Consider the following 12,625-nt stretch of genomic DNA (forward strand, 5'->3'; position numbering starts at 1 on the left):
GATTATTTATAGAAAAATATATATGAAATATATATAAAAATAACACATTAATTATGAGAATGTGATTACACTTTACAGAACAAATGCTAATATTGTGTATAACGAATAATATTACATTATATATCACAATCAAGAATATTTTTTTATAAAAAGCATATAAAAATATACTTAAAGTATAATTCTAAATTGTATTAAAAAATGCATCTCACTGATATTAATACTTTTAAGTATTTTTATCTTGTTACAGTTAAGTCTAACAAATCAATATAAAAAAGTATTTTTATTATAATTTTTATGTATCTATCTTTTGTTTTATGCAATAATATACGCATTATTATCACTTATAATTAACAGTATCTCTTACTAATATGTAAAAAGGGGATGCTTTATCTTTCTTATGATTATCACGGACGGTTCCTTTACTAAAATTACAAAATATATTTATCTATCCTGAGGTAAAACAAAAATTTAGTCCTTAATTATATTTTCGGAACTTTAGCGGTGTAAAAAATTTATCATCTAGATCTTTTATCGAGCTAGTAGCATAATATAGCCGATTCCGGAAGCTCCGAGGGAAGCAGAGGGGTAAGGAAGTCCTCTTTTTAAAATTAGTTTTACTCGAGCAAAAAAATAAATAAGCACAAACAATTATTCAAGAGAGGTTTCTAGCTTAGACGATTGGTTTTAAAATTATTTTTAAAAATTTTTTCTTTGAAATAAAAAAGTATGAATGAAATTATACGCGTGTTTATGCATCTTTTATCTTAAGAAAAATTGACCTCTGTTACATTTTATGCGTATAATAGAAAAAAATATTATCTATTCAATTACAAGATCTTGAAACAATTCTGTGTTCAGTGTCCTAAAATTTGGGCTTATTGATTTGAAACAAACGCGACATATTTTCAAATATCTAAGTTCTTTCGTATTGACTCAATAAACATTGTGAACAAAGCTCAACGACAGGACTTCATATGAGTATTAAGGACAGTTCGTGTGACGAAACCCTTACTGCACCGAGGACAAACGTACGGTCGTTCACCTGTGTGATATCGCTTGTGAACAACCAGAGTGGATCTCTGAGTGAAGGCCTTGCCGCATTGATCACACGAGTGCTTCCGTTCTCCGGTATGGGTGACATTGTGGGTCCTAAGCATAGTGTCGCAGGCAAAACACTTGCCGCACACTTCGCAGGTGTACGGTTTCTCGCCGGTGTGCGACCTGTTGTGAATTTCGAGGCCTTTCGCGGTCTTCAGCTCCTTGCCGCACAACGCGCAAAGGTATTTGCGTCTCTCGTAGTTCGACCGGTCACCGTGAGTCCTGATCTTGTGCTGCTTCAGCATCGACTTGTACTTGTAGACTTTATTGCAAACGTCGCATTTGTGCTCGGACTCGTTCTCGCTGGATTGCTCAAACCTCTCGTTCGACGCAGGATCGTAGTGGTAGAGACGATTGTGCTCCTTCAAGCTGCGTAACAAAATGCTTTTTTGTAAATTACATCGATTTCACCTCGATATCGTAAAATTAATTGATTTAAAATATTACGACAATATTTTTTAATTCCAAAGGGAGAACGAAGAAACTTTAGTCTTTATTTTTAAATTTATATTTATTATTATTAATTTTATATTTTTATTTTTATTTTTAAAGCAGATACGTAGACTCACTCGATAACGAACAAATTGACAAAGAAAGATGATAGTTGTTTTAATAATAAAACAAGATTTGTTGAAACGGAATTAATCGTCCTTCAAATACAAAGAAGAATTTTGAAAAATCTAAACAACTACAGATTTTGTTTGAAAAGTGCCATAAATAAATTCAACAATAACAGCACATTTAGTGTTCGGAATAACGCTATTAATGCTGTTTATATCATTCTATCCGTATCCTTCATTACTTTCATAAAATGAGGAATGACACAAATAGCACTAATAGCGTCTCCCCGAACGCAGCCTCAGCGATCAAGAAAACATACCTGTATACGTCGTTGAAGATGCTATCGCACGCGTTGCATCGCTGCACAGAATCGTGCGTCGCTGTATGCGCAATCAGAGCGTCCTTATCGGCGAAATCCTCGTTGCAAATCTCACATGTGAATTTCGGATCTCGATGACGTTGCCGTTTGTGCTTCTCCACATCGGTCACGCTGACACCCATGAAGCTGCACTGATTGCATGGCACGGTCCTCGGCGTGTGCCACTTCTTCACGTGGGCGTTAAGCATAAACTGCTGGGGATAATTCTTGCCGCAAGTGACGCACTTGAAGGGCCGATGAATACCGTGCGCTATCCTCAAATGCGCGACCAGTCTCGTAACGAAGTGGAATTTTGCCTGGCAGAACTCGCAGGTTTTCTCGCCACCTTCGAATCTGTAATAAAAACAGCAAACGTGTGAACAGCTCTTTTCTCTTTACAGTCGGGGCTTGAATCAACAACTTATTTAATTTGAAATACATTTCGTCAGATCTATACAATTATTTTCTCTAACACAAAGAATATATACAAATTAAAATTAATATATTAATAAATAAAATATATATAATTAGAATTAATAAATTAATAAATAGCTACACAAAAATATTTTATATTAAAATTGATATTTTATGCTAATGAATTTTCGGTTAACAATCTATAAAAATGTTAGAAATAAAAATTAAAAATATATTCTCTTGTATCATAAACATTTAAAAATTTAATTTTTAAATTAAATTTAGTAAACTAAAAATTTGAGCAAGTAATTGTTTATTAGTTATGTTTTTAAAATAGCATTGACGAAGTCTAATCCCAAAAGTTATTCAAAACCTAAATCTATTATAATTTCTTGCATTTTCTGATAAGAAATATAAATTGAGTTTCGCCAAATAAATTTTGAAATAAAAACTTGAATTTCTGCGATACTTGTACATTAATTATTTTCTGTGAATGTAAGAGAAAAATAACGCACAAGAAATATCTATTAACAAATGAATTATATGCAACTCACTTCTGTCCGAGATCAAGCAAGTCCCCGTTCTTCACCTTCAAATCGTGATTATTCGTCCACTGGCTGCAATAATCGATACACATTTACATAAAGCGTAGAAACGTAATTGCAATTCTATTAACATTCATTCATTACCTAGGATAAAGTCGATGCTTTTATAAAGTACGCTTCCACAGCTGAAGAGAACTCACAGATCGCATTGTAGAGAGCCACAAGTGGCGAGTAAGATTTAATCGCGAGTTTTAGAGACATATTTAAAATTATTTCAAAATCATTTGTGTGTTACATTTATTACGAAATATTACAATCGCAGTCAACAAGTCAATCCTAACTAGATAAAGATCGGAATGTATTAGACTCATCGTAAATTTTCCTTTAACCTCGGCCACTACGTCGCCTTCTCGTGCACTTTGCGATGCCTCTTGAGCAAGGTGTTGGACACGAATCCCTTGCCGCAGTCCGGACATTGGTAGGGCCTCTGTCCCGAGTGATACCGCAGATGCAGGACCAGCGACGTCCTCTGCGTGAAACCGCGGCCGCACTGCGGACACACGTGCGGCTTGTCGCCCGTGTGCGTCCGCTTGTGAATGCTCAGGTTCTCCCTGCTGGCGAACCTCTTGTCGCACGTGTCGCACTCGAAGAGTCTCTCACCCGCGTGATTGCGCTTGTGCACCGTCAGTCGTCTCATCGACGACAGCTCCGCGCCGCACAGGTCGCACAGGTGCTTCGCCGGCGCGTCCGCGAATCCGTGCTGGTTCTTCATGTGCCTCTCCAGCAGCCGCTTGTACACGAATCTCTCCGGGCAGAACTTGCACGCGTGCCTCGTCCTCGCGCCCCTCGCCACCGCGGCGGCCTGCTTGCCGGCGTGATGCGTCACCAGGTGCACCGACAGGTTCTTCTTGTACAGATAATGCTTGCAGCAATGCTCGCAGCGATACAGATTCTTGTTCGTATGCGCGTTCTGGTGCTCCAGGTACTCGGTCCTGTGGAAAAAGCCCTTGCCGCACGTCTCGCACTTGAGGCTGTAGTCCTTCGCGTGCCGGCGACGATGGCACTCCAGATTGGACTTCTGGTTGGTGCTGTACTCGCAGAGATCGCACGTGAACACCCGCAGCCCCGTGTGAATCAGTTTGTGGCGAGCTATGTTCATCGGGCTGCGAAACGTCTTGTTGCACTCGTCGCAGCTGAACGCCCGGTCGATGTTGTGCAGATTCTTCAGATGCTCCACGAGCTTCCGCGTGTGACGGAAGCGAGCCCCGCATTTGACGCATTGGTGCACCGCGCGCGATCTACCCCGTCGTTGCCTGAAAGGAGGGGAAAATAAAATACGCGTCTTATAACAGAATTTTGCAAGAGGACAAAAATTAACTAAAGTGATTTTCTACTGAAAAATGAACTAGCTACATTTTTATAATGAATTCATAATAGAATGTTGAACGAATTACTTTTACTTCTTCAGTTTGTGAGTAATACCTACCCTTTTCATCACTTGTCTTCAACGAATAAATATGATAGCATGAGAAACCTTAACAATGTATTAACGTAATAATTCTAAAAAATTTAGCTGTTTTTGTCAAATTAAAATAGAAACTACAAATAATAAATCACATTCTGTCACTAAACGGTATAATATTTTTATGTTAAAAATTAACAAAATTAAGTTGTATAATTTTGAAGCATGATGAGTACTCGTGTATATCTACATATAAAAATTTCAGACGTTTGTTTCCAAATTTTTTTCCCTAAACAATTATATAATACAAAATTATAATTTATTCAACAAATAATTAAGATGATGCATCCTAATGTTTATTCTGCAGGGTTTTGAACTGATTCTATGCTTGGATCTATAAAAAATTGAGTGTGTGTGGAGTTTCCAGTTTTATCAAAAACGTTAGTATGAAGTAATCCGGTAATAAATTAATACATATATAACAAGTAATTATGACTATAATTTATATAACAAAATACTTCTCTATTTAAAATCTCATTTTTTTTACGTAAAATACATGTCAGTTAGTTTGGCTATACATCTAATTAAAACATATTTTAGGCAGTAAAAAGAGTCCGTAAAAATAATTCAAAAAATATAATTAAACTTGTTTAATTATATTAATTTTTAAAATTTAATTTTAAAATTTCAATATATGGATCAATATTACATATTTAATAATTATTCTAGTCATTCAATTATTTCAAACTACATTCAAAAATCTTAAGAATCAGATTGTAAAGGATCAGATTTCCTCAAGACAGTTTTCAACATTTAGAGAAATAAATTGTAAAATTCGTGGATTGATCCGCATATGTTTTTTCGCACAGAATCTAAATTTGCGTCCTACAATTAATATGTATAAATGTAATTAATCTCGTCGTCGATACGTTAGAGCCTCAAATAAATATTTAGCTATCTATTTTATCTTGTTGCGTAGAAGAGACCAACTCCTGCGTAAAGTCCATTATTATTTTCTTAATTGATACCACAGGCAACGGCGGTAACGGTCCGGGATGCCGTTTTCTGTGGCAAATGAGTCCGGGTTTCTGCGCGAAGGTATTTCCGCATATGTCGCAGATATACGGCTTTTTGCCGGTGTGAATTAATATGTGTTGCTCCTGGGCGGTCTTCCTGGGGAAGGTTTTGCCGCAGACTGGGCAGGAGAACGGCCGGATGCCCTGATGGATCCTCAAGTGGAGATCCAAATCCCTCTTCTGACCGAAGGTCTTGCCGCAGGTGGGACAAACGACCTTCTCCTTTCGCTCGTGCCAGATCAGGTGCTGGTCGAGGTTCTCCTGCGTGGTGAGACCGCGCTTACAGATCTTGCACTCGTAGGCCGGCTTGTAGTGTCGGTACTTCATGTGCGCCTTGATGGCGGGCACGTTCTTGCAGGCGTGTCCGCAGATGCTGCAGATAATGGGCGGCTCGCCGCTGTGCACCTGATTCATGTGTTGCTTCAGATCGTTCTTGATCTTGAACTGCTTCTTGCAGACCGTGCAGGAGTGCTGGAATCCGCTGGTGTGCTTCCGTATGAAGTGGTCCTTCAGGGTGCACTTGTTGTTGCTCTTGTAGTCGCAGATGCTGCAAGGATACAGAAGAGGCCCGTGAACGTTCATGATGTGGCGCTTCAGCTCTCGCTTCAGGCTGAAGCTCTGGCAGCAGGTTTGGCACTGGTATTTGTGAAGGCTCATGTGTTTTATCATGGTAGATTTTTCGCTAAAACGTTTACCGCACGTGGCACACTCCAGCGAAAGTTTAGGCCTCTTCTTGTCGATTTTGTCCGGACTGAAGTTCTGCTTTCTCGTGTCCTCTCCCGTTTTTCTTCTCCTAACAATGTGTCGTTTGACTTTATTTGATATTAAATTGTACTCGGGTACGCATTCTATGCTTTCGGGCGAGTGTTCCGCATGATTGGCGTCCGCGACGTTCAGAGGATCCACGGGAGAATCACTAAAACATAAATTACGAACGAGTTAAATTTTATTAGACACGATGCAGAATCTATCGCTGGATATTGAGCTTACTTACTTGGGACATTAAGAGTGTTGAATGATTTCCAGTTTTTTTTTTACACGAAAATATTTTTAATCTACAAAAAGAATGTGAAAAATATGAAGATTCATTACTTTAAATTAAATCTCAAAATCGTAATTAATATAAATATTTTTAAATGTGTTCCGGCATTATAAAAAAATGATGGAATAGTTGTTTAAAAATAATATTTCCTAAAAATATTATAGTAAGTTTTTTTAATAACAAGAAAACGAAAATCAAACCATCAAAATGGATTTATAAATTTCGTCTAAAATCGTATCATTTATCAAAAATATTTTCAAGTAAAAGAAAATAAAATATTTTGAACGATGATATTATGAGTTGTATAAAGACTAATTATATATGTGTTGTAGATGTTAAACAAAAAATATGATATATATATATATATATATTAAATAAATAAAACACTACGTATTCTTTAATTCTTTCGTGTCACACATATTTGTCACACACAGAAAATCAATAATATATACAAAATTTATAAAAATTGTGATTTTTATTGCAAACTACATACAAAATACAGTAGAAAATTGCAAAAAAGATATACATGCTTCAAAATTTGACATAAAAAAAGTATGCAACTATATATCAAAACCAATAAAAAGGACACGTTTTATAAGAATATTTATAAGATCTATACAAATATCACATCTAAAAAATATATAATATAAAATATATATGTATCTTTTCTATATAAACGAAAAAATATTGTTTAAATAAATAATCTTTTTGAGATATTGCTATCATATTTTATGTCAAATTTTTAATTATCCTCGACGCAATCGCAAAGTATTCAATAGCCACAATTAGTTGTATCCACTAGAAATACTACAAACATGTACATCTTATTCAATCTTTATGACTGTATTTTTGGTCGCGTACTCTTTCGTGAATTCAGTAACGATATTCTTAATGGAGACTACAGGTAGCGGAGGCAATGGACCAGGATGTCTCTTCCTGTGGCAGATCAAGCCGGGCTTCTGAGCGAACGCTTGACCGCAAATATCGCAAATGTAGGGTCTCTTTCCGGTGTGGATCAACACGTGCTGCTCTTGAGCAGTTTGCCGGCGAAATGTCTTTCCGCAGACAGGGCAGGGGAACGGCTTCACTCCGGTGTGCACTCTCATGTGCGAGTCCAGATCGCGTCCCCGGAATCTCTTGCCGCACGTCGGACAGAGCACCTTCTCCCTGGTCTCGTGCCACATGAGATGCTGCTCCAAGTTCTCCTGCGTGGTCATACCTCGTCGGCATATTCGGCAGACGAACTCGGGCTTGTAGTGCCGGTACTTCATGTGAGCCTTGAGAGCGTGGAGGTTCTTGCTGAAGTGACCGCAGACGTCGCACACGATCGGCGGCGCCTCGCTGTGGTTCTGCTTCACGTGGTGATTCAGGGCCTTCTTTATCTTGAACTGCTTGCCGCACGTGTCGCACGCGTAGTCGTAGTTGCTCGTGTGCAGCCGGATGTAGTGGTTCTTCAGGGTGCCCTTGTTGTTGCTCTTGTACTTGCACACGCTGCACTCGTACATCTGCTGCCGATGATTCTTCTCGACGTGGGAAACCAGGTACCGCCGTAGGCTGAAGGTTTTCGGGCAGTCGGCGCACTTGTGCCTATGCTGCTTCAGGTGCTCAGCGAGGTTGCTCTTCTTCAAGAACTTGCGGCGACAGTGGTCGCACTCTACACACGCTTTCTTTCTAGTCAGCCGATTCTCCTCGGTTACGATCCGCGGATTAAGCTCCTCTCTCACGTTTATCTTTTCTAACAGTCGTCCTTCGCGTTCCGTGAACGATTTTTCTCTTTCCGTCCGTTCGCATTTGATTCCGATGAACGGTTTTTGGACATTGGATTCAACATTCAACGGATCCATTCTAAAACATAAAAAGGTAAAAGTTCGCGTTATCATAAGCTACAAATCAAAGGTACGATTGCTTATACGCCAAATAAAATTATCGAGAACTTGATAGCGGAGGAGAAGGTAGTTGGGAGCGACATATAATAACCATTAGAGGCGGTTTAATAAACATTCGGTGGCTTTATTGTCGTCGTTCTTCAAGTTACCTTCCTAAGTGTGATTAGAGGTCTCTGCCGAGATTTGCAGAAAATAAAATATCGGCTTTTCATAATGCAACACAAAACTCTCGAATCACCTAAAAAAAAAAAAGAGTGCGTATCAGTACCATAATTAATTATGTGGCATAATTAATTAATGGCAAATGGTAACTTACCTGACAATAAATAAGTAAATTCTACAGATCTATAAATAAACGTAATCATCGGGGAATAGAAAAAACAATAAGAATTAAAAAGAATAAATCGGAGAAACAATTTGGGAAAGGCGACTTGAATTAATCGTATTCATATATTTCGAGTAAATTCGCTGTACATATATAAAGTAATCATATAAGTCGAACTGCGTTTATGACAAAATATAGCAACATCGTTAACAGAAACTCGCAATGTACCCGAGAAAAAATATATAACAAACATCTTATTCTATAATTGCAATTACTGAAGACACTTATAGAAAGATCACGCATTTGATAGAAATTTGTCTTTAGAAAAATCCTATCTCTTTTTAAAGTAAAAGTAAAGTCTAAATAAACGATTCGGTTAGTTACTTTCTAGATTTAACCGTCAGACTTCGGATTATGTGTTTGGTAAGTTTTTCGTTTTGCTAATGTAATTCTTGACGAACTCGCTCACGATGCCTATCACGGGTATAACCGGCAGTTTTCCGAGCGGTCCAGGATGCATTTTCCTGTGCCATATCAGGGCGGCCCGTCGCGAGTATCTCAGTCCGCATATGTCGCACGCGTAAACGTTACTCATGTGCGTTAAAATGTGTTGCACTTGATTCGCCCGTTTCTCGAAGGCCTTTTGGCAAACGGGGCATACGTAGGGATTGACCTCGCCGTGAATGACCACGTGCTTGTTCAGGTTATTTTTGGTGAGGAAAGTCTCTCCGCACGTAGTGCAGATGTAGGAGTCCATGTTCCGCGTGCCCTCGTGCCGTCGCAGATGCGCCTCCAGGGAGTCCGCGGAGAGGAGACGCCGCTTGCAGATCTCACACTGGTAGCCGGTCTTCAGGTGAATCAGCTTGGTGTGCGCCTTCAGCGCGTGGTAGCTGTTGTAGACGCGTCTGCAGATGGTGCACGCCACCGAGAGCTTCGTGTGCTGGCTGTACATGTGCCTCTCTATGGCGTACTTCGACTGGAACACCTTGTTGCAGGCGGTGCACGTGTTGCAGAAGGGATCCAAGTGGCTCACGAGGAAGTGCTTCTTCATGTCCGGCTTGTTCCACAGGACGGAGTAGCACAGTTTACAGGTGTACTTGGGCTCGCCATGGTGCACGACCATGTGAAGCTCCAGCTTCTCCGACGTGACGAACAGCTCGTTGCACATTTTACACGTGTTCTTGTGGAGCTGCATGTGCTTTCTCAAACTCCCCTTCGTCCGGCACGGGAACGAGCAAACGTCGCAGGCGTAATGCACGCGTCTCACTACACCCCTGTTCTCTTTACTGCTGTCCGTGCTGATTATCTCGGCGATACTCGAAGACGTCTCGATGAAGAATGCGTGGGAATCTCGTATGCCCTCGCTCTTGATCCCGTCCATTTCTAGCAAATCAAACCTACGACATAAAAAAATGCTTTCGTCAAGAAACGTACAAAAATATGAGAAAAGTGCCTCTTCTCGCTCATATTATTTTCCAGTAACGATTTATCCGCTTTGACCAAAAACTTCACGGCCGACTTTAACGTAAAATGTAAGCTTAACATTCAGTTGAAAAGTTTCGAAGTTTTAAAGATAAAAGGATTATTACAAACATTTTACAGTTTTCTTTCAATAATTACTATAAATTTATTATTTTAGCTAATATTTCAGTACGCATTGTTCTATTATAAGTATTACGATAATACAAAACATTAACAAATCGCATATTCCTTTAATGACGGATATCACGATTAAAGATACGTGAGAAACTGTAGAAGGTGAAGTAAAATCAGAAAAATTCAAAATGATACTGTTATTATTTTATTATTATTTACCACTTTATATATAACAATTTTAATACTGTCACACTTTAGAGTACACGATATGCAAATGTCATGTCACTATATAAATAATAATAAAAATATAGCGTACATACTTTCTTTAGCCAAATCCAATATGATATCGAATTAACAATCTTCAATTTTCAATCTAAAAACTTAGATACAGATCTTTTTATTAAAAGAAATAACGATGAATAGGAATATTATATAAATATTATCAAACCAAAAATACTAGCATCGGGCATTCTCATCAAAAAATTCTAAATAAAATACTTTGTTATTTAGCAAAATATTTACAGATACTTTTAAATACATAGTTACATGTAAAGAATATTTAAGATAATAATCCCATAGCATTCAGAATGCAAACATTCCCTAGTATTAAAGACTTTGCTTCTTTAATCTAACAATCTAGAAAAGAAATAATAGCTTTAATGTAAGATTATAAAATTTATTAGGATTTATTATAGACATGTTTGATATATTATATAAAATACTTATTAAAATTTATTAATATATAGATGCTTTCTCTCCTAATACAATAATATTAACTTTTCCTTCTCATTGCAAAATACGTCACAATCCTTTCGTCACAAATCCTTTTAAAATTAAAACTAAATTTGACATATGTATTTGTTTTCCGACGAAGTTTTCTTCTTTTAAACGTTTAATTCTTCTTCTCCGTTTTCGTCTTCAGCAGATCCTTGATAAGATGACCTGTCGATATCGTGAATAATTCAGGGTAAAGGACCATGATGATTCTTTCTATGCGTGATTAAGCTCGACTTCTACATGAAATTCTAACTAGACATCGCAGATCTGATGCTGATCAGCAGATACTGATTGTACACATTCTGGATCGTGAATCTGTTGCCCTGCAGATATAGTCATCACATGTCGTCATGACGTGCGTCCTCAGGGAGTCCTTACTGCTCAAGATTTTACCGCACGTGGTAGACGATTGCTTCCTGGCTATTGTGCAGTTTGCGCGGTACTGCCCCAGCGATTATTTTATCGTGAACTTCCTCTCACACGCGTGCTGAAGAGAACTGCTGTAGACGTCACGTGGTGGCCTCTTAAAAGCGAATAAATTCCAGCGAGCCTTGCCGCACAGATCGCATACCAACTGGCAGCTGTCATTGTGTGTGTGTGTGTTGCATGTGCAATCCCTCTTCGTCTTGCAGACATAGCAAAAATAACTCTAAAAAATAATATCTAAATAACTCTAATCCTCCGGTGTGCTTCTCACATAACGCTCTCCATTGTGCAGATGATGTTTTGCATCTCTGTGATGCTCCTTGATTCAATTCAAGAAATTTTTCGCGATGCCCGCAGAAATGAAAATAACTGCGAAGCGACAATAAAATCAATGCCGCTGCAGGTTCGAACTCTTTTGCTCGACTTCTCTTTTCTCTAAATATATTTTAATATTTTTTCACTATAAACTTTTACTTTACGCTTAGACAAAACAGAAGGCGACGAATACAGCTTTCTTGACATGTTTTTTGTATGTAGACTTACTTTCAATTTGGATTTTTCTACGCAATACCCCTTAGGAGATCGCAACTGCAACAGGTCTTTCGTCATTGATTTTTAAAGAATTCGTATCGGAATCCATTATATTCCTGAAAGTTTCGGAAAAAAATTATTATTATTATTATTATTATTAAAACCTCAACACATTTCTAGTTAATACAAAGTTATACTTATCTTGTATTGCGATTGTACGATAAATATTTCGTAAAATCTAAATTGTCTTCGAAAGTGGCATAAATATTTATAGATATTTAAAAGTTTCATCAGGCTGTTACAAGATTAGTTATAAATATTTTTTAACTAAATATGTACACACACACGCACGCACGCACGCACGCACACATACACACATACAATCTAAGTAGATCTATTATCTAAATATAATGTACAAGACAAGTATTGTCAAAAATATTTATTTAAAACGAGAATCTACACTCCTGTGCATACGTCTCATTAGTCTAATTTTATTGAACACAATTATCTTAAAAGAAATAATTCTGC

General features: G+C 37.8%; 1 protein-coding gene across 1 annotated transcript in view; it reads right to left on the minus strand.

The window, feature by feature from the left end:
* Nucleotides 1-391: 391 nt before the first annotated feature.
* LOC105453976 (zinc finger protein 208-like) overlaps nt 392-12,625 on the minus strand; it is a 64,442-nt gene continuing 52,208 nt past the window's right edge. Inside the window, exons 5-10 of the mRNA XM_011696286.1 lie at nt 7,382-8,401; nt 5,429-6,430; nt 3,378-4,289; nt 2,986-3,048; nt 1,979-2,371; nt 392-1,467 (exon numbers count right to left, since the gene is read on the minus strand). Of these exons, the coding sequence (XP_011694588.1) occupies nt 957-1,467; nt 1,979-2,371; nt 2,986-3,048; nt 3,378-4,289; nt 5,429-6,430; nt 7,382-8,401 (3,901 nt within the window). The 3' untranslated portion in view covers nt 392-956. The remainder of the gene's footprint in view (nt 1,468-1,978; nt 2,372-2,985; nt 3,049-3,377; nt 4,290-5,428; nt 6,431-7,381; nt 8,402-12,625) is intronic.

The sequence above is a fragment of the Wasmannia auropunctata genome, unplaced genomic scaffold (assembly GCF_000956235.1).
Source record: "Wasmannia auropunctata unplaced genomic scaffold, wasmannia.A_1.0 LD335990.1, whole genome shotgun sequence".
Taxonomy (NCBI): Eukaryota; Metazoa; Arthropoda; class Insecta; order Hymenoptera; family Formicidae; genus Wasmannia; species Wasmannia auropunctata.